General features: G+C 39.9%; 3 protein-coding genes across 7 annotated transcripts in view; 1 reads left to right on the forward strand and 2 right to left on the reverse strand.

The window, feature by feature from the left end:
- Positions 1-9,614, reverse strand: part of LOC108112484 (cyclic nucleotide-gated cation channel beta-1) — a 60,085-nt gene extending 50,471 nt beyond the window's left edge. For all 5 annotated transcript variants that reach the window (XM_017222353.1, XM_017222352.1, XM_017222349.1 and 2 more), the window contains exon 1: positions 8,207-9,614. The gene's annotated coding sequence lies outside the window, so the exon portion shown is untranslated. The remainder of the gene's footprint in view (positions 1-8,206) is intronic.
- A 1,297-nt stretch (positions 9,615-10,911) lies between these two features.
- LOC108113135 (ATP synthase subunit alpha, mitochondrial) lies at positions 10,912-14,201 on the forward strand. The gene is made up of 4 exons (XM_017223642.2): positions 10,912-11,086; positions 11,713-12,293; positions 12,587-13,388; positions 13,522-14,201. The coding sequence occupies exons 1-4, from the start codon at positions 11,021-11,023 to the stop codon at positions 13,729-13,731; spliced, it is 1,659 nt and encodes a 552-aa protein (XP_017079131.1). The 5' UTR covers positions 10,912-11,020; the 3' UTR covers positions 13,732-14,201.
- Positions 14,202-16,535: 2,334 nt separating this feature from the next.
- Positions 16,536-19,998, reverse strand: LOC108113182 (G2/mitotic-specific cyclin-B). The gene is made up of 5 exons (XM_017223707.2): positions 19,680-19,998; positions 18,979-19,124; positions 18,708-18,913; positions 17,706-18,583; positions 16,536-17,584 (listed from the first exon to the last, which is right to left on the reverse strand). Exons 1-5 carry the CDS (start codon positions 19,713-19,715, stop codon positions 17,288-17,290), a joined length of 1,563 nt encoding a protein of 520 aa, XP_017079196.1. The 5' UTR covers positions 19,716-19,998; the 3' UTR covers positions 16,536-17,287.
- Positions 19,999-21,107: the final 1,109 nt, after the last annotated feature.

Raw genomic sequence — 21,107 nt, forward strand, 5'->3', positions numbered from 1 at the left:
TTTTCCATGGCCGCCAGGCAACAACAACTGCGACAACAAGCCGCCTGCAACTGACAGGTCGCACTGCCTATGACGACTGCCATAGGCCAGCATTTTCTTATCAGTTATTTAGCGCGCCTCGCAGCAGTGCGTCCGCCGGTCTTCCTTCGCTTCCTTTCTTCTCACAAAGAGCAAATTGTTTTCATAGTACATCCTTCGCGCCTTCACTTCCACTTCCACTTCCACTGCCCCTCCCGCCACCCTCTGACATCTCAATTTGTTGGCATTGTTGGGCAGTTTGCTTCCGAGCTTACAAGTTTCTTATTGCAATGCAAATTAACATTTTTTCAGAACGCACACACACACTGGCACACTCACAACACACGCACTTGTGTGAAATTTCATTAACATTGCGTATACGCCCGGTCGGCCGCACAGTCATTAAGTAATCTGTTTCATCGGAGGCTGCTGCGAGGAACCTGTCCATAAAATGCATTAATCAACTGTCTGGCAATTTACTTCGCATGCTGCGAAATTAAGCGTTGGCAAAAATTTCAACTGATGCAGCAACACATATTAATACACACACACACACACACACACAGACACACATGCGTTGGAAATATTCACAAAGGAATGGCATACGTAATAGCTTTTAACGACATTTATATAAATTAATCTTAAGGACTGCAGATGGGTAAATGGGGAAGTGAAAATGGCCGAAAATGAGTTAACGAGTGCCCAAGAAATGTCCTTAAATACCCTTTAAAGTTCACCTACAGCAATTCCTGTTGGCATGCCTATTTTATAATTCAGAGCCCAATGCCCGTTCGCATCAAGTTCATCGTTTGGCCTGTCAATTTGCTTTTTGGCAGTTCGACTGCCATTTTATCGCTTTCGTTATGGTTATGAGCACTCCAAAAATATTTATTTCTATCGGCTAAAAGAAAACATTTTCTGACATTTTAATATTTTGTTTTTATTATAGTATCGCACACACTCAAACACTCACACACACACACGCTCTTCACACGCAGATGCTTTTAAATTTTTCAGACATATGTAATACCCAAAAATAACCATCGATGCCGGTCCTGCCTCTGTCAGTTTATTTCGACTGCCATTGCTTTTAAAAACTTTACGGCACTTGTCCGATTTTTTGGTATTTTCATGCAAATATGTGAGTAAGGGTAGCTCGGTGCGACAACTTAGAGCTTTTCCAGCTTAGGTAGAGGGAATTTATAAGGATACAAAATACTCCAACACTAACAACAATTAGCTGCCTCTTGTTATAAGGTTTCTAATGAGTTAACTCTAACAATCCAAGTATTTCTAAAAATCTGAACTTCAGCTTTTTTATACATAACATTCCCATCAAGGATCACCCTAATGCCTATCCAAATATGTATAGTAAATTACGAAACGCATATCGAGTGAAAAGTGTCAGAGTCAAAGTTGGAGTAAGGTCAAGTTTTGTGTTCTCTTTCGATATCTGGCAACTGTCTGCCAATCACAGCCGTGTTTGAGTGTGTGTATGGATGTTGGGGTCCTTTGCTATCTTTCATATCCTTTTGCTTTGAATCCAGCAGCTGCTGCTTTTATGCTTTTATACTCTTCTCCCACATCATCGGCGGTGTCGAGATGTCGATGCCAATGTCGTAGAGTCGTAGAATCGTCGCCGTCGCATTGCACATAAAACACTTTTATTGCTCATTTAGATATTTATGCGCAGTTTTATTATAATGAAAATTGTGCGTATGCGTGCGGTTTTTATTGTGATTGCATTGAGGCCAAACGAAACCAGATCAGAGCTCCGAGATGCTGTGCGTCACACGGTCGGAGGAGTGGAGGGCCAGCAGAGTTTTTGCCATCTCTATATCTAGATTCACATTCACATCTGTGTATATGTTTTTGTGCGTTGTGAGTTTTCAAAAGTTTCAACTGCACGTGGTTTTGATTTGTTTGCCTCCTCTGTTTGGAGCTCAATTTTACGCAGCTTTTGGTTTTTGCATTTTATGCGTTCTTGCTTTTTACGAGCCTCACGTCGACCGCAAAACAAATTCAAATGGCAAAAGGCGACTGGCGAATGGGGAACAGCGAACAGAGAACAGAGAATGGCAAATGTCGCCAAACGAATCGCGATCTGAGCCAAAAGCCAAAAGCTGATAAGTGCCCGCAAAAGTAGGCAACGACGTTTTTTTCATTGCTTCCTGAGCTGCTGGCTGCTGTGTATGCCATTTAATTGCAAATTTATGTGTGTGCGCGTGGAGGGAAATTAATGACCGAAACTGCGTAACGAGCTTTCGAAAAAAAATTGTATATACCACCATGATTGGCACTAGAATATTGTTGTAGCATTAATTAACGCTGAAATTATCGATAAACGTAAATGGTTTTTTCAGTCATATACAAAATTGTATCCACTTCAAGGGATTAATATTGTAATATCAAAAATATGGCCTGTTATAGCGGTATATATAATGATTCTTATTAACATAAAACAATAACTATTATAATTAGTTAAGTATATTTCTTTAAATAGCAGTCAACATTAATCAAATATGCCATCAATTAACAATTTTTATAATTGGTGTATTCTCGTCTCATAATTTATTGAAAGAAGTAACTTTGGCGTGCAAATAAATAAATATTTAAATGCAATTTGAAGGAAATTATTTTCATTGTACAAAATGGCAGAAATTTAATGCCAGTCTTTATTAATCTGTCATTGCATCGATTTTTGGGAAAGTTTCATCAGCTTTCAGCTAAGTGCAATTAATTTACAAATTATTAAACCAACAATCGAGGCGGTTGACACACCTTTAACCACTTGAAATCAACAGCATCGGAACAACAGCCACAGCAATAATAATTACAAACCAATTAAAAGCATATTTACATATTGTCTTTGTCATAATGCAGTCGAAGATACAGATACAAATGCATGGCCTACAATCGAATGCGATTACACAGAAATACATATTTGTGCATGCATCGCTGGGGAATCATCAACAGCAACAACAAAACAAACAACAACAACAACGATGCAAAAACAACCATGACAACGACTACTGATTGACGGCAAACTGTCAATGGCACGAACCCAACGCAAATGCTATGGCCACCCACACGGACCGCACTACCACCACCACCCACACACAGCCACACTCCTAGGCAATTGCATTCGCCATGTGTGTGTGTGTGAATGTAAGATTAAGCAAATATTGCGGTAAATTCAATTTTCAGTACAACGCAATTGAGCAGCAAAAGGCGTCAACAAAATGCAAAAGGAGTTGCAATTGTAAGGATCTCAATTTCGTACGGCATAATGGCAGACATGTTGAGCTCAACTGGTGAACAAAAGGTCAGAAATATGTTTCAATTGAAGCTTAAGCTAATGAAATTTATACCTATGGCCAAAGGCTGCTCCTATACACGTTTTAGGATCTTTTTACAAGTCCAGCTTGCTAGTAAAGTTAAATCTGAAGAGCTGTAACCCGAAACTGTATCATGTTTTGATATCTTTAGCAACGGAATTTATGTGCCACTTATGGGATGTCATTGCCCTGAAAGACGAAATCAAGGCACCTGCAGCTCAACAACGCAAACTGCAAATATGATGCTAATCAAAGGCCTTGCATTTCGATTTCAGTTCGAAATATTAAATCGATGCCAAAGTGCCGAATCTATAATTATAAGCCATGAGCCGAGGCTAAAAACAGTGATGGCATTGCATTTGTCCAATGGCTGCATAAATGTTCTCATGCCTGTTTACACCTGGGCGCATTGTGTGAGAGTCCAGTTATCAACCCAACCTAAGAGTTGCTGCTGGCAACCATTATTTGCCAATTGCATCTGCCCACATTCCACTACGCACATTTCTACTCGTTCTACCTGCACACAAAAGCACTGAGGGAAAATTTTGTATCATTTGAAATTCAAAAATTATTTAGGTTTCAGGTTTTTTAGAAGTTTAAATCTAGGAAAATTCTTTTCTCGATAAGAAACTTTATTAAAGGATTTAACAATTTTAAAGCGATTTCTCCATTTAGATTTTTCTTTTCAGGAGTTATATATTTAATTACCATAAATTGAGCAACAAAGGAGATTCTGAATACTTTAAAATGGGTATCCCACTATGGCTTTTACAGTGCAATATAAACTATGTTGCCTACGAGCATTTTGATGTCTAAGGATAGTTTGGAAGAACTTTGTGTTGGGTGTTAAGAAATTCGATTTTTCTAGATAAAGAGAAAAGATTTTAAGAAGTAATAGATCCCTAAAACCCCTTTAGATTGGATTTCCCCGTTAAATTTCCCATTAATAACATAATATAACAAATTGGACTTCACTAACATTGCAGACATAACCTAGTAGATCATTTCGAATTGAAACCGCTTCGCTGAGTGCACCGACACACCGACGGTCCATTAGACTGGTCAGTTGGCCAGTTGACATCCATCCTCACGAGTCTCGTTCCGTCTCCTTTGGCTAATGCGGCCACTGGGCAGTCAACCGGCTCGTCCAGTCCCATCGCCTCCTGCCACTCCTCACAGTAACAGTGTAGAGTAGTTGTGTTGATTTTGCCCTTTGGCTGACACAGAATGTTGTTGACTTTGCATATTAAAACAAAATGAGAATGCAGAAGTGGGTAACAACAAAACGGGAACATTGTTGAAAGATGCGGAGGAAGGATGCCAGTCGGCCAGGCGGCCAGGATGGCAGCATTGGCGAGAGGTTTGGGCACTTATAAGGCTACTTTTTCATTTGTGACGCCCACGTTAAACTTTAATTAATTATATACAGTTTGTTTGGCAAATTAAAAATTGTTGACTTTCACAGAATCGCAGAATGATGACGAGGACGATGTAGAGGAGCCGGAAAATGAGGTTGGGGAATTTTAATTAGGCAGCCCCTCACACACACACACACACACTTATTGACACACAGACAGAGCGAAAGGTTGCGTAAGAGGCTTAAAGTGCGAAAATCGAGGAAAAACTGGTAAAGCAAAATGTGAAATGCTGTCGAGTGTGACGTCCAATAAGAATTAGTGGCCAACAGGAGCATCAAAAAGAGCCAGTTGTTGCTGTTTTTCGTTATTGCCATTGATTGACACGAAAAGCGGCCAAGCTTTCAGGTATGTAAGTCTGTGTGCGTGTGTCTGTGTATGAGTGTATTTCACGGGTCCGCAATTTTTGGCACGGACATGGAGAAATCGGGCGAAAGGGCCATGGCGTTGAAAACCTGCTTTTCAGTGGCTGATGGGCGAGATGGAGATGGCGAGAAGGCTCCAACGTGGCCATCCACGCTAATTGGAGCACGTCGCAGCGCACTCCTCCACTGGAAGAAACTACGATATCGAAAGTAAACTATTTTAATTATTCTTTGTCTAATCATATACTGTCTTTTGATATTAAACAACCTTTTCGAGTAAAATATGTAATAAGGAATACCTTCTAGCCACTCTGGGTATCTTTTGAAGTTAACAACTCAAAAATTGTACTTACTGATCTTTTGATCCGAACTTTTGGCAGAATATTTTTCCCAGTGTACGCTTTCACAGACGCAGGTGAAAACGAAGAAATTCACTTAATTGGAATACGACGAGGAGGGCACTGCAAGTGCGTCGCCATTGCTCTATGATTAATTAGTAGCCACAGCTTTCTGGCAAAACAGCGAAGGAACTTGGGTTGAGAAACTAAAACTGTCCCCAGAGATGATTGATACCTATTCAAAAGTTTCTGAACGCTCCAAAAACAAAAAACTGACCAAAATCAATTTAGTTAAGGTTTCCTTTTGTGCCATAGTTAAAGCTATTCATTTCTTCAACTCGATTACTTTATCGATTTCTTGATTTTGTTAAGCAAACTCAGCTTTCTAGAGGTGTGGAATAAATTCGGTGTAATTATAGCAGCTGTTGCCTGGTTTTTAGCAGCGATACCAGAGAATCCCAACTGGGAATTTCCCCACGAAAAACCCAGCTTTTCTTGACGTTTGTCGCGTTTCGTCTTACGCATAATTAGCCGGTGTAAGTAAACTCCTTAAGCTGCAGTTAAAAGCCATAAAACTTGCGCGCATCGTTTGCTGTCATGTTAAATTCATAATTTCAATTTGAAATTGTTATTACAGCCGTCGTTTGTTTTCCAACCCAACCGTTGCCCACCGCCCTACAGCCCTACCGCCCTTCCGCCCCATCATTCCATCTTAGCATCCCCTTCACGTTCCAGCCTGATTATTATTGACAGTTGCCGACGTCTTCTGTTCTGTTCAGTTCTGTTCTGTTCTGTCTTGATGGCGTTGTTTTAGTTGTCTGACACACCCTATCCTGCTCATTTTAGTCTCATAAATATGCAAATTAATCATTTGCGGAAATTTACATACTTAATAAGTCGCTTTAATTAAATGTTCACGCACGCATGCCTTGCAATCTTGCCCCCGAGAATCGGATGAAATCGGCGGAATCCTTTTTTCCACATTAATGCCAGCTTGTTAATTGTGCTGCAGCTAAAATTCATGTCCATAGCTCTGGAACTCGATTCGAATGAGGAGAGAAATGTGAAAAACTCGGTGCTTGGTGCTTGGTGCTTGGCAACTGTTTCGCATATTTTTCGGGGCACAGTCACGTTTCATTCAAAGCACCACTGGCAACAACACAAAAACAGTTTATCTGCCAAAAACAGCAAACAAAAAAAAAAAAAAAAAAAAAAAAAAAAAGAGCGTAGCACAGAAATCTTTTTTATGTGTTCAACGAAAATTTTCCCCAAAACGAAAATGAGCACCAGGACCAGTGGCATTAAAAAAAAAGAAAACAAAAAAAAGTATGCAAACTGTGAGGCGCAGCGAACATAAATTAACATTTTTATGCCCCGCTGCAATGAACCAACAAGAAGTTGGCTGGCAGAACTGGTCGGAGGATGGGTCTCGAGACTCGGATAGTGGGTGGTGGTTGGGGGCCTATGAGAGTCCTTTCTAATGCCCGCATTATTTACGAGGAAACTGAGGGCCCATTCACATCTCTCCATTTCATTTCATCTCCGTACTGTTCTGTTCGTTTCGTTTCCATTTCGCTTCGTTTCCATTTCGCCTCGCCGCATTCTTTGCCATTTGCCTTTGACGCCACAAATAATTTTAATTGGTTTTCCTTTTCGGGGTGACCCTCGACCCCAGATGGTAATGACTTTATTTCTATATATTGTAAATTCAGTGAGTTTGAAAACCATAAGACCATAACTTGTAATCGACAAAGTTTAGGTCGTGAGCAAGCAAAAAATATCAGCAAAAGTGCTCATCAATTCTGTATCAAATTAAGTCTAGCGATTCGACAGTAAATCAAACTTCTAAATATACTAAGGGAATTTTTGTTGGCAAAATAATTTTATAATAAATATCAATAAATCGAACTTTGTTACCTTACAATTCAAAATCCACTTAACAAATAAATATTCAAATTACATTTCAAAACGGTTCTTATCTCTTTTAGCAATGTTTTTAGCTTTGGCAACAGGATTTCGATTATCTTTCAAACAACACAAGTTTACTATAATCCTGATAGAGTATAAACTAATTCATCCTTCAAATATGCCACACCATTTTCCATTTATTCATATTATTTAAGTTTTGCAAGTGTGTTTGTGTTGCAGCCACAATTGCAATTTGATTTGGCTAAATTTGCATAAATGTGTATGTGTGTGTGTGTGTTGTTTGTGGGTTTGCACTTGCAACTTTTGGTTTTGATGAATGGGAAAGCAGTTGATGTCAGATAGAATGTGGGGAAGACGCCCCACCGCAATTATGTGAATTACGTTTTTCTGAAAGTTATATAATTCGCAAAATCCGCAATTTAATATCATGAATCGAAGCAAATAAAATGGGACAATTATAAATGTTTCCCCAAGGCTAACATAGATAGAAAACTAAGTAAACAAATTTTAGATATAATGTCACATACAATATAGATAGTGCTTTTCAAGATATATGTTATATACCACTGGATTTTTAAGATATCTAATAAGATTAATTTACAAATTATTCAAATTCCCAACGTTTGTGGTGAAATCAATATTAAATTGAATTTTAAATATAGTTCATGCCCAAAAAGATATTCGCAATTTTATATATAATTTATTTAGATAATTTAATACATTTAGATAATTAAATATTTAATATATGTAGATAATGCAATTCGTAGCATACTTTTTTGGGGCCTAACTGACTTTTCACTCACCTTTCTTCACAGCAAGTTTCACTTTTGCTTTCGGTCTTCCTCCACCTATCTCTCTCTATTTATTGCTCTTTCGTACTCTCTCTCTCTAGCTATTTGACTCTCCTTTTTCAATTTTTTTCACTCACTCAGACAGCTTAGCAAGCCATTGTTTTAGTTGTAGCTGCTATTGTTGTTGGTTTTCTTGTTGTCATTCCGAAGTCAGCGACACACACGCACACACACTGGCACACACACGCATAACGGTTGTGGGAGAGGGACGACGAACGAGCGGGCAAATTCATTAGGCATGCGGGAATTTTAATTTCACTTGCTCACACGCGCGCACATATGTGGCGACATATTTCTCAAACATTTTCGTTAGTTGATGCTGTTCTTGTTGTTGTTTCTATTTTTCCCGTGGATGAAGTCGTTGTTGGTATTGTTGTTGCTGGGCATCCTTTGGCCTTTGTTTTCGCCCGTACGGCGCTTTTCAATTTGCATGTCGCGCTGACCTTGCCGCCAAGTGGAAATAACTGTGCCAGCACACACGCACACACACGTACACTCCCGCTGACAGCTGTCAAAAATTGCGGATGGCCGATGTCGGATGTCGGATGCGAATGCGGATTTTACAGCTGGGTGGGGAGCAGGAGCTTGTAGATGCCGATAATATGCGGCTGCCGGCAAGGATAACGGTCCAAAATCTTCATCTTTGCAAGAAAAAACTACAGACTTTAAAATTTAGTCAAGTGCGTGAGTGAGTGAGACGGAGAACACATCACTGCCCTGCCTCGTCTTTCTCTTCCCCTCTTATTCGCACTCCCTGTCCTTAGCTTATTTATCTTTTTTCCGTTGTCTTTGTTCTACGCTCTCCGTGCGTGCGTTTGTTAGTGTGTGTGTGTGTGATGACAAATTTCTTTCATTGTCTGTGTGCAGCAGCAGGAGCAGCAACCATATATAAAAAACCAACAAGAATCGCCAAGGAGCGCTTCCAGTTTCAGAGTTTCCTTCGTTTTTTATATGTTTTTTGGAGATTGGATGCTGGATGGCCAAGTCTTTGTTGCCTTAATTTGCATAATAAACGTTGATTTCCAAAAAATTAAAAAAACCAAAAACCGGAAAACACGTGGCCAGAAATTCCAAGATTTTTCTGGCCCCGCAAAAAGGAGCTGGCTTGCTGGAGGTTTATCCTCACACAAATTCACATTAATGGCACATGCAATTTTCCCCTACATTTGGCACCTAGCGCCCTGCTTTCACCCGCTGTACCGTTTTGTGCCGTTATACCGTTCCGTTTTACCGTTATACCGCCGCGTTGTGTTCACAGGACCGCACAAGCTCAGACTGAAGCGACGAAGTGAAGCTGCGTGAGCGAGCGGCTGGATGCTTTCACGCTTTATTACTAAAAAAGAAGAAAAAAAAGGTCCTTTTTGCTTTCGCTCGCTCGCGCGCACAGCTTCCTCTGCTTCCTCTTCTTCTCTTCGGTGTGGAGACTTTCTCGCCGCTCTCTCTCTCTCTCTGGGTTTTAGCTCTCGTTCAGGCGCTTTCCAGCCCCCACGCCTCCCACTCTCGCATGCCACGGAACCTTCCCAATCTACACATTATATACTCTCAGTGCGTACGAGCGAGAAAGCGAGGCGGCGCAACAATGAAACGCTCGAAAGTCTCCAAAATGAACAGACCGTTTTAATAACTCGGCCATCCAGAGGTGCCATATTTTGACAGCGTTCCGAAAAGCACGTTCGGTATAAATTCGCCAAACGGAAAAAAAGGCGATACATCAATTAAATCTGTAATGCCTTAAGCCACCTAATGCCGAAAAGTATGCCTTAAAATATATTCTTTATTTTCCTTGCCTTCTCAAATCCGAACAGACTATTTATAGGCATACTTATATTATTATTACAGTTTTGCTTGATTTCAAGGCACTTCCCGATAAAAAATTGAAAATAATTTTCGATAGAAGGAAAAAAATATCAACAAAATATTTGCGAACAATAATAGTAACCCTATTTTATGTTATTAACTCCAAAGTCCCTGCACTAATACAATAATATAGCACAAATATTAAAATTTAAACATTTATTTAAGTACAAGAATATATGAAAATGGATTTTTACATAAGTATTTATGCAAGCAAAATAATTTTTACAAATATTCGGGGAAAAAATAAAGTTCTGGTTGGTCACAAATTCATATTAGGGGGTAAAATTCTAGATGCTTCAGATTCGTTAATAACAAGAAAATAATAATCAGCTCTGATAAATGACATTAAACACGTTCTAAAATCGACAAATTACTAAAAAAAAATTTAACTGGTACCTCTTCAATACAGCTTTATAATAAATTTTTAGCTTACAATTGTTGTTTGATACCGGTAGAATATTTAAAATATGGTATTACGTTTAATGAAATTCGTGAATTTTATACCAAATAGTCTAACAACCATCTGGTAACTCTAATACAGTTCAACAGTTATAGTGTTATGTTAACCACTATACAAAGTGCACTGATATTTTCGACTCATTCTTATGACTGCTATAAGAAATGGTCTTCTAAATCGAACTTATGTTAACTCGTGTTAATATCTGTCCTACCTAATGCAGTCAATATTTCATCACATGCTAACATGTTAACATCCATGTTAACATTAAGTGTGACCAAATCATAATGTGACCACATTTTGTAGAAATTTTCCAGGTATTGGGTATTTTAGTGTCCGGTAACACCGAACTCAGGCAGCAACCATCTTGTGAAAAGTACTACGAGTGAGGAGAGAATTGGTGTAGGAATTGTACAATTACTTTTGCGGCGAAAAGTTAAAAAGCTCACAAAATGTCGATGATTTCCGCCCGCCTGGCGTCCTCGGTCGCCCGTAACCTGCCCAAGGCTGCCACTCAGGTATTAACCAAGAATTTCAACGAATAATACGCCTTAAAAAAGTTTTTCAAAAAGATGTCATACATAATCAAATCGATTGGGTATTGCGAAAAAATTAGTGCATCGTGCTTATTTCAAATTTGATCAACCAAATGGATAAAGGTTGTTCAAATGTATAGCCAGTATTTAAATAGATTTCCCTGCTTTTTTGGCAAGAATTTATTGTTACGCAATGCGGCAAATAACAGAGCGGCCGCTGATTGTCAGGGTTACATAATCAGTGCAAACTAAGAATTAGCCAAAAAAAAGTACTATTTGTTGGTTAAATTCCTGCTAAAAGTGTGTGAAAATAGTTAAAAAGTCTTTGTTTTTGCGGTCAGATTACATAATTGTGTTGAAGGGGGTGATGCGGTGGAAGAAAAGTTTGAGGTTATGTGCGCCAGTCAAGCAAGTGGTGAAGGTGGAATGGAATACAAATGTAGAGATACCAACAGACAGTTACCCTATAGGAGGTTTTCTATTTATTAAAGAACAGATTAATAGCCGCAGAAAGGGTGGTTTGGATTTTTCTACTCCGTGGGTTATCCAATGCGCCTACACCTTACATAATCTCCCACAATCACATTGATTACCCTCCTCTCTTACAGGTCGCCTCCAAAGCCGCCTACCCCGCCGCCAGCCTTGCTGCCCGCAAGTTCCATGTTGCCAGCACGCAGCGCAGCGCTGAGATCTCCAACATCCTGGAGGAGCGCATCCTGGGTGTCGCCCCTAAAGCCGATTTGGAGGAGACCGGCCGTGTGCTGAGCATTGGTGATGGTATCGCCCGTGTGTACGGTCTGAACAACATCCAGGCCGATGAGATGGTGGAGTTCTCCTCCGGCTTGAAGGGCATGGCCCTTAACTTGGAGCCCGACAACGTCGGTGTTGTGGTGTTCGGTAATGACAAGCTGATCAAGCAGGGAGATATCGTCAAGCGTACCGGTGCCATCGTGGATGTGCCCGTCGGTGATGAGCTGCTGGGTCGCGTCGTCGATGCCCTGGGAAATGCCATTGACGGCAAGGGTGCCATCAACACCAAGGACCGTTTCCGTGTCGGCATCAAGGCCCCCGGCATCATTCCCCGTGTGTCCGTGAGGGAGCCCATGCAGACCGGTATCAAGGCCGTCGACTCTCTGGTGCCCATTGGTCGTGGTCAGCGTGAGCTGATCATTGGCGATCGTCAGACCGGGTAAGATAATATGGATATACTAATAATTCCTTTCTAGTAATATATTTTAAGCTATTGACTGCAACAAAATGTCATGCTATTCTAGAACCACGTGAAAAGTTTTAAAAGATAATAAGTTTAAACGAAATAACAATTCGAAGAATGCATACATTCGTCAATATTAATCTATTGAAAGCTTGTCTAGGAAAATCATTAAGTTAAAGTGAAGTCTAATATAACAAATAGCAAACAAGAACAAAAACAATGTCATTCTTAGCACTAACTAACCATCCGATTTTCTATTTGATCAACAGTAAGACCGCTCTGGCCATCGATACCATCATCAACCAGAAGCGTTTCAACGAAGCTCAGGATGAGTCCAAGAAACTGTACTGCATCTACGTCGCCATTGGCCAGAAGCGTTCCACTGTCGCCCAGATCGTGAAGCGTCTGACTGACTCCGGCGCCATGGGCTACTCCGTCATTGTGTCGGCTACTGCCTCCGATGCTGCTCCCCTGCAGTACTTGGCTCCCTACTCTGGATGCGCCATGGGCGAGTACTTCCGCGACAAGGGCAAGCACGCCCTGATCATCTACGATGATTTGTCCAAGCAGGCTGTTGCCTACCGTCAGATGTCCCTGCTGCTGCGTCGTCCCCCAGGTCGTGAGGCCTACCCCGGTGATGTGTTCTACCTGCATTCGCGTCTGTTGGAGCGTGCCGCCAAGATGTCCCCCGCCATGGGAGGTGGTTCCCTGACTGCCCTGCCCGTGATCGAGACCCAGGCTGGTGATGTGTCCGCCTACATTCCAACCAACGTCATCTCGATTACCGATGGACAGATCTTCTTGGAGACCGAATTGTTCTACAAGGGTATCCGCCCTGCCATTAACGTCGGTCTGTCTGTGTCCCGTGTGGGTTCCGCTGCCCAGACCAAGGCCATGAAGCAAGTGGCTGGTTCCATGAAGCTGGAGTTGGCCCAGTACCGTGAGGTCGCTGCCTTCGCCCAGTTCGGTTCCGATCTGGATGCCGCTACCCAGCAGCTGCTGAACCGTGGTGTGCGTCTTACTGAGCTCCTCAAGCAGGGTCAGTACGTGCCCATGGCCATTGAGGATCAGGTGCGTATGCAACAAATATTCCAGTAAATGTCGGGTATCCAAGCTATCCATTTAGGAACTAGTAATTGGATATCGGGCATTTAAGGGATACCTTTTTAAAAACTAATTTCTAATGCTTCACCCCATCTCCTAGGTCGCTGTCATCTACTGCGGTGTGCGGGGTCATCTGGACAAGATGGATCCCGCCAAGATCACCAAGTTCGAGAAGGAGTTCTTGCAGCACATCAAGACCTCTGAGCAGGCTCTGCTCGACACCATCGCCAAGGACGGTGCTATCTCGGAGGCGTCCGATGCCAAGCTGAAGGACGTTGTTGCCAAGTTCATGTCCACCTTCCAGGGTTAAGCCTGCCTCAGCAAAACGAAGAATAGATCAGTTGCGTGCAATTAACATCTTAGATGGCTCGAATAATGTTGCCATCCGCGCGTCATCATAAAAAAAGATACCAACTTAATGCTTAAGATAAACAGAAATTATACAAAAAAAAAAGAGAAAACTTCTTTGCACATTCATGTTTTCCTACGTATCCGCCTGGGATCGATTCTATTCCGTGGTCCTGCGTCGTCATGCCGCAAAATCTTGGGAGAGAGAGAGCAGGCGCAGGCGGCGGACTGGAAAGCGTTTCCTAGCCGAATCCGGTTTCGAATTTCAGTGAAATGTCCGTACGGTTCCTCCAACCTCCTAAACGATAGATAATCCCACGTTGTTCTTCTACCTTTAATATGTAATCAATATTTGAAATATTGTAATCGAAATGTCTGAGGATGATTGTGAAACGATGATGAATTAAACACGATACTAAATTATACTCTAAATAAGCCAAATGTTTCTTCATTGATGGGAATTAAATATTTTAAAATACAATTTTTTAAAATCTCTGAAACTTTCCCAGAAAAATTTCTCTAAACTAAGATGAGTTTTTTGTATCACTCTGATTTACTATATTTTTTTTATCTAAATTGGACATCTTACATGCTTCTAAAAAATATAATTAGTTAAGAGTTAAGAACTGGTTTAGTTTCTTTTTGCTTGCTTTTTTAATGTTGATAAACTTACTACATCCTTTCGATTGCTGGGGAGGTTGGTTCCAGTTTAGCAACATGTTGTTTGCCATTTTCTTTGATATAAATTTATAATTTGAAAAACTTAATTCACTTGACTTCTAAAACACCGACGAATTTTTCAAACCCTTCTATTATAGAACAAAGTATCCCAAGTTGAGTTTAGCCTAGTATAAAACTATTTTAGCGTTAAAGGACTTTTTAAGATGCAGTTATGCATATTGTTTATTGTATTGATGTTCCTGCTTAACAAGGGCATATTGAGATGGACCTATTTAAATATCTTGGTAGTCATGTCATAATCTTACTCTTAATAAAGATCCCGCGGCTTTCTATGGGTTTCCAGGACTAATCTTGCTTTCAGCTGATCCGCCATAAGACAAGCAGATGTCTTTCCTCACCTCGTCCTTTGGGTTACCGTAACCCCCTGACCACTGTTCGAATTAGCCACCCCTCGCTGAGTTACCTGAGCGACTCTCTGCTCTCCAAGGAGCAGGATTAAATAAAGACCCCAGCCCGGTGGTTCGGAGTGGTTCTGTGCATATTTCGTTAACAGCAAGCCAGAAACGAAAGCAAGAAATTTCCAAAAACAAAAAAGGCGGCCTAAGACCCAAAAACTGTAAACCCGATTTATACGGTCTGAAGTTTTTATGACGCCGATTGCCAGTGGCAGCCAACATAAAATATGCCACAATGGTGGATAAGGGGGCGGCAAGAAAAATTACTTTCTTTTTATTACATTTGTTTGACCGTAAACAAAAATTAATGAGGGCCATAAAACCGTCAAACTTAAATTTCGAACAGGCGCACAGCAAAAGCAGCAGGCTAAATACAGTGAGCGCTCTAAAAGGCGAACATTATAAAAATTCTTGGAACGCAATACAAATTATAAACTCTCCTTTGTCTATAAGAAATACAGTATTACGGTAAATCTAACATTTCTTTTAGGAGTTTTTAAGCAAAGTATCTCTTTATTAGTTGTTAAAATTTTTTTTTAGAAATTAAGAGTCTAGAGAAGCGATTCATCTTATTCCAGTCAAAGTATTTTTAATATTAAAATACTAAAAGCTAATAACTCAATTTTCAGTCAAAACTAATTTCTTAGTATACGTACATACATACATATATGTTTGTATGTGAACGTGATTAGTAACTTGATCATTGAAAAACAATTAACTCAGGGCAATGTTGTGCTAAATAAATCTTAACTTATCTTAAAATCTTTTACATTTTTTGGCATGCTCATTCGTAATTTTTTTTTCATAACACTTATTTGTATTACTTCGTTGTATCAAGTTATTACTGTACAAGAGAAAAGTGAGATAGACACCCACATACACAAAAGTCTGAAAGCGACACACTCACACACAGCCACGTGCGAGCAATGTGCTTGGCAATTACTGTTGCCCATGGAACAGGGCACAGAAAACAAAAAAGAGAGAACCCTGAAAATGGGAAGAAGGAAGGGAAGAGACGGAAAAGAAATAGAAGTAACTGACCTGCGATCGGGAAGGTGACCTTCCCTCAGGGTGCCAGTTATATGTGTGTACTTATGTATATTTATATGTACATACATAGGTACAGGGTATAGCCATTTGTAGTTTGTGTATTCAGGATTGATAAGAATGCAGGACAAAGGACACAAGAAATCTGTCCTTCGCAAAGGGTCTATATTCATCTCTGTCTGTCTGGTTCCTGATTTTTTTTTTCATGACGTGAAACATTTCTCACACTCATCAGCTGTCAAATCGAGTTGTATGTTCATGCATATGTAGTGTGTATGTGTTTGTAGCTCTAGTAAAATTAATTTAAAAAGGAATTATAAACCAAAAAACTCTAATACATTAAACTATATATGTTGTAAATGTTTTAATAAGTTATTTAAATACCAGCTCATACCAGTCTTCCTAACACAACATATACGATAATAAAAGCTAATAGAATGTTAAATAAATGCTGACAAAAGCTAAAAAAAATCCTTTAAAAAATCAATACTTATTTATAAGAAAACCTTATCAAATAGCTAAGTCCTGGGGAGACCCATGTAAATTTGCAGTAATTTACCCAAAAAAATAAGTAGAATTATTATTTTAATAAAATTTTACACAAACTTTATTTGCTATGTATTTATCAGACAGTTTCGGAAACATCAAAGTTGTTGAAAGTTTTTTAATTTCTTATTTGTAAACAGTAAAACTAGTTTAGGGTGCTTTTTGTATGAATACGTGAAAATACATGATATAAATTACAAATAGTCTAGAGTCTCTTATAATTTTCAAGAGGTATGAGAATAATTTTGCACAAGTTTTTTGGATTTATTACTTCCCATTGAAGATAAAAACTAAATACAAATAGTGGTGGAGGATGGGTATATGATTATAAAATATTTTTCTTGGAGAGACAACGCCGATGTGTTCGGCCAGCAAATGAACTCGTTGCCCACTCTCTCTCGGTGTCCACTGCTCCGCCACTCGCTCCTTACTGAGTAGATGGCCCAGCGGGAGGAGCAGGCGGGCGCTTCAGTTTAGTCCGGTTTTTATTTTTTCCGGAGGAACTCACTCCCAGCGGCCGGCTCGCGAGCAACTTGTGCTCCAGGGGCAAAGATGCCGGAGCCAGATCTTGGCAGCGGTCAAAAACTGCTCAAGGGACTCCAGCAGATTACAATGTCTGGGGAATTGCTTATGACGATGATTAAGACATTAATGAGACTACGGTTATTATAGGCAATTTGTAACGAACACGAAACGAACAGAATATTGAATACGCTAAAAATTTAAAAAATGAAAACAAATTAAACTAAACTAGATAATTCTGTGTCTTCCACTACGCCCTGGCCCAGACTACTTCTTCAAGCTCTGTCCCACAATGGAATCCATCAGCGCCCCACTTAGCTCCGTTCGCAGCGCAATCTTCTGGAACTTGCTGCCCTGGTACTTGTTATAAATGGCCTTCAGTTTGGCCTGAGGAGCATTACGTGCAAGCTTTGCAATCTGCCGGGTAATGGGTCGCAAGTGGGCGGCCGAATAGCGTGAGTAGAAGGTCAGCGTTGGTGTCCAGTGACGGTCGTTGAATCCTGTGCCAGCCCGGTAATTCCCATTGATTAAGTGCAGTGAAAGGAACAAAGAGGCCGCAGCAATCTATAGAGGAAGATAAAGTGGTAAGAATTTAATAAACCTTTCGTAAACTGAACATAATTATATAAAATTATAGGAAAAGCTAATGGAATTTATAAAAAATAAAAGTTTATGGTGAACTTACCTCCGAAGGCCTGTATGAAGCCATGGTGTAGTCCACGGAAGCCAACTCAATAAAGTACTTCGACATGGCATGGTGTTCATCTTCAGCGCCGGCAGCCTTCGAATAGCGCCGCAAGAAATGAATCGGCAGCGGACGCGACAGATTACAGTCTATGGCCTTAAAGATCTGTAGCTCCATTTGGCGAATCTGCCGGGCTGTGTAAGTGTCATCCGTGATAAAAACAAAATCCCCGATGGCTGGAGGGAATAGCTCCTCGTATTTAGTAGCAATGAAAAGAGCTGTCACTCCTACCAATTGCAAGAAAGTGCGCTTAGTATCCTTGACTACTTGGAGATAACGATCAATAATGGCCACTGCCAGCTGGAAGGTTTCTGCCGCCAGGTGGAACTGCAGGTGGACCTCATTGATCCAATCGATCAGCACGGCACGCATGTTGTGGGACACCTCCTTTTGTCCGGCCAAATGATCCTTGTAAATAGTCTGCTCCTGTTCCACCTGGTACAAGTAATCATAGATATCGTTTACATATTCAGAGACCAAAACCAGGTTATCTTTGTCGTTGGCATCAATATCCTCAATTCCAGCCAATCGTTTGCTGGAAAGAGACATTGTGGTTGGCAACGTCGATGTGGTTGTAGTGATAAGACTGCTGGTTTTAACTAGAGGCATCTTGGTAACTTCCTTCTTGGCTTCTGGCACTTCCTTCTTAATTTCTGCCTCTTTACGGACAACTGCCACCGGACGAATTCCGGAAACTCCCATCATGGGTTTGGCCAATGCAGCGCGAAGTTTGGTCAGCGATTTCTTTGACAGATTGCTGTCCTCGCGTTTTAAGGTGGGCTCGTTGACATTTTCGGTGGAACTAGGCTTGGCTGTAACTAGGGATTTGAAAAAATGGTGTTATTGCAATGGTTATGAGTAGTGTATTGAATCAATTTAAAAGTTATTTATGTAAAAGTCCAAGTTTATTTTTTAATTATAGATTTAAATTTGATTACTTACCCTTAACAGGTTCAACCGTCGTCTTGGTTGGAACGCGATTTCTTACTGAATTCGAGCGCAAAAAGGCCGCCACGCCCGCTTCGTTCGTCTTGGGCGGAGCGGCGGTATTGCCATTAGTGGTGGTTCCCACGACCTGTTTCTTCCAGTGAGTGTCCACCCGAGCCTTGGCGTTGCGAAGGGCATCTGTGAGCTTGAGATCCTTGGACCTATTACAGATAATACGCATATGATGGACGATTGAACTTGCAAAAGTCAATTATCGTTCACTTACTCTTTCTGTGCGGCATCTTTAGCAGCAATGGCGCGAGTTACACCTCGGTTTTGTAAATCTCCCAAAGCAGCGCGTTTTGTTGTTGCCTCCTGTGAAGGCACCGTCAATTTCTTCAGTTGCACTTGCTTGAAATTCTCCGAAGCGTTCTGAAAATAATTTTTAGTAAAATTAATTAAACTTCGTTTAGTTTAATTTATGATTTCTTAATGTAACTACAAAATCTCAGTATTATACTTTATTTAATTAAATATTTATTTATTTAATTAAATACAGTATAAGCAAATATTTTATTTAATATTTTTAGAATTGACATTTTTAAATAATGAAATCAAATTTATCTATACTGCGGCCATTTTATAAAAAGAACAGCAAGATTTATTCTCTATTTATCTGCTTTATGATTATGTGCGAAAACAAAGAGTGGAGGGCAATAATTAGCGGTACAAGTATCACAACTGGAAAATTGCGCCAAAATGTGACTAAAGGAATTACAACAACAACAAACCGAGAGGCCTAGGACAAACGGTACTCTTTCACCCCCTCTTCTACACACTCTCTTCTCATTCTCTTTCTCCGCTTACTCTTCGTACCCTATTCTTGCCCACGCTGCAATGGCGTCGCAATGATAATGAGCCCGCTATATTTAGAACTTTTATAAAATCTTTTTACAGTCCCTTTTTAATAATTTAGAATAAACTCACCTCGTCGCCGCGCAATTTTAGTGTTGTGCCCACCATTTTGATTATTTCTTTTTATTTATACAAAGACGAGTAACACACAAAGATCAGCGGACGCCAAATATTTTTATAACTTTTTTTTTACAATTAGTCGCGTTTCTTTTTTGAACGTCGATTTTGGTTTAGATATGGAATTTGTTGTCCGAACAGTTAAATAGATAAATATAATGTACAATTTTAAAGTCGAGTGTTGCTGAGACTTAGTCAATCCTCCGAAAACCTGATCGAGCTCACGAAGCGATGCCAAGCTGCAGTTTGAATTTGAAAATGCAAAGCCAGAATGATATAATGTGACCGTCGAAGATAATCGAAAAAGGCGGCGTTGCATTAATCGATAAATCAGTGGTTATAGAACGTTTGGTATATAACAAGGTATATTTTTTTTTTGAAGTATGTAAATAAGAAGTAGAAAATTTTTGTGGTATTCTATTGAATTGAATGGTATTTGTAATGGTGTAAAATCCAAGTAAGTTCCAAGTTATTTTAGTTATACTGCTCTTTTATTTTTTTACTTTTCTGTACATATAATTTTCATCCATGTTAACTAAACCAAAAATTATATGTAAAAATATTACCACCTAAGCAGTGTTAGTTTCGATAATTAATAATTGCTATCTATTATGCTATAAGAATGACAATTTAACAAGCAGTTCCAGTGTAAATGAAGATATCCGAATCAATTTTATACCACATCACATTTTAACACATCTTAGCTATCGCCTATCGGAATTCACAATCGAAACAGTGCTGCCTATTAAATTTAAATTCAAATTTGAAACTCACTCATAACCGAAATAATGTAAATATCATAAGATTACAATTTATTTAATATTAAAGATTTTATGAAAAACGGTTGAAATATTAAATATGAAAAGACAGTTGAAAGACAATTAAATTCCTATTTTAAATGCTCAAACTTTTTGATTGATAATGTCTTTGCATTTTAATTGAGGCATCGCTCTGACTGCCCCTCTTCACAGTGGCCGTTGCATCAGGCACTTATTGCTTCAATTAAAAGTTGATCACTTCAATTGGCTGTGTTCGGTTTGTTTTGGAGCCTCCCTGATTTGCATTCACTGATTTAAGGTTTCCTGCTGCCACAGGCCGCAGAACATCGAAACTAAACAGCGGAAATGCAGCATAATTCTTGCCTCTCCTCAGCCTTTTTTTGCTGATGATCAGTGTCAAGTTTTCGTCTGCTCCATCATTTTCAAGCACTTGACCACAAAACAATCGCCTCAGATTTTTGCCACCGTTTTTTTCCGTAAGACACACACATTTTCCTTTTTTTGTTTGGCCCTTTGCTCTGTCTTAACGGTTGGAGCATTCTTCTTCTCTTCTTCCGGCGCTCTGGCTCATTAGCATATATTTATGAGTCGGTGTTGGTGTTTC

Source organism: Drosophila eugracilis, unplaced genomic scaffold (genome assembly GCF_018153835.1).
Source record: "Drosophila eugracilis isolate 14026-0451.02 unplaced genomic scaffold, ASM1815383v1 contig_90, whole genome shotgun sequence".
NCBI lineage: Eukaryota > Metazoa > Arthropoda > Insecta > Diptera > Drosophilidae > Drosophila > Drosophila eugracilis.

What these genes read in the sequence shown, in the direction of transcription:
- LOC108113182 (XM_017223707.2), bottom strand. Translation starts at nt 19,715, where the DNA reads ATGGTGGGCACAACACTAAAATTGCGCGGCGACGAG. An exon ending in GACGGTTGAACCTGTTAAGG is followed by an intron (nt 18,584 to 18,707) that starts GTAAGTAATCAA and finishes TCAAATCCCTAG; the next exon opens with TTACAGCCAAGCCTAGTTCC. An exon ending in CTTCATACAGGCCTTCGGAG is followed by an intron (nt 17,585 to 17,705) that starts GTAAGTTCACCA and finishes CTTCCTCTATAG; the next exon opens with ATTGCTGCGGCCTCTTTGTT.
- LOC108113135 (XM_017223642.2), top strand. Translation starts at nt 11,021, where the DNA reads ATGTCGATGATTTCCGCCCGCCTGGCGTCCTCGGTCGCCCGTAACCTG. An exon ending in TGCCCAAGGCTGCCACTCAG is followed by an intron (nt 11,087 to 11,712) that starts GTATTAACCAAG and finishes CCTCTCTTACAG; the next exon opens with GTCGCCTCCAAAGCCGCCTA. An exon ending in CCATGGCCATTGAGGATCAG is followed by an intron (nt 13,389 to 13,521) that starts GTGCGTATGCAA and finishes CCCATCTCCTAG; the next exon opens with GTCGCTGTCATCTACTGCGG.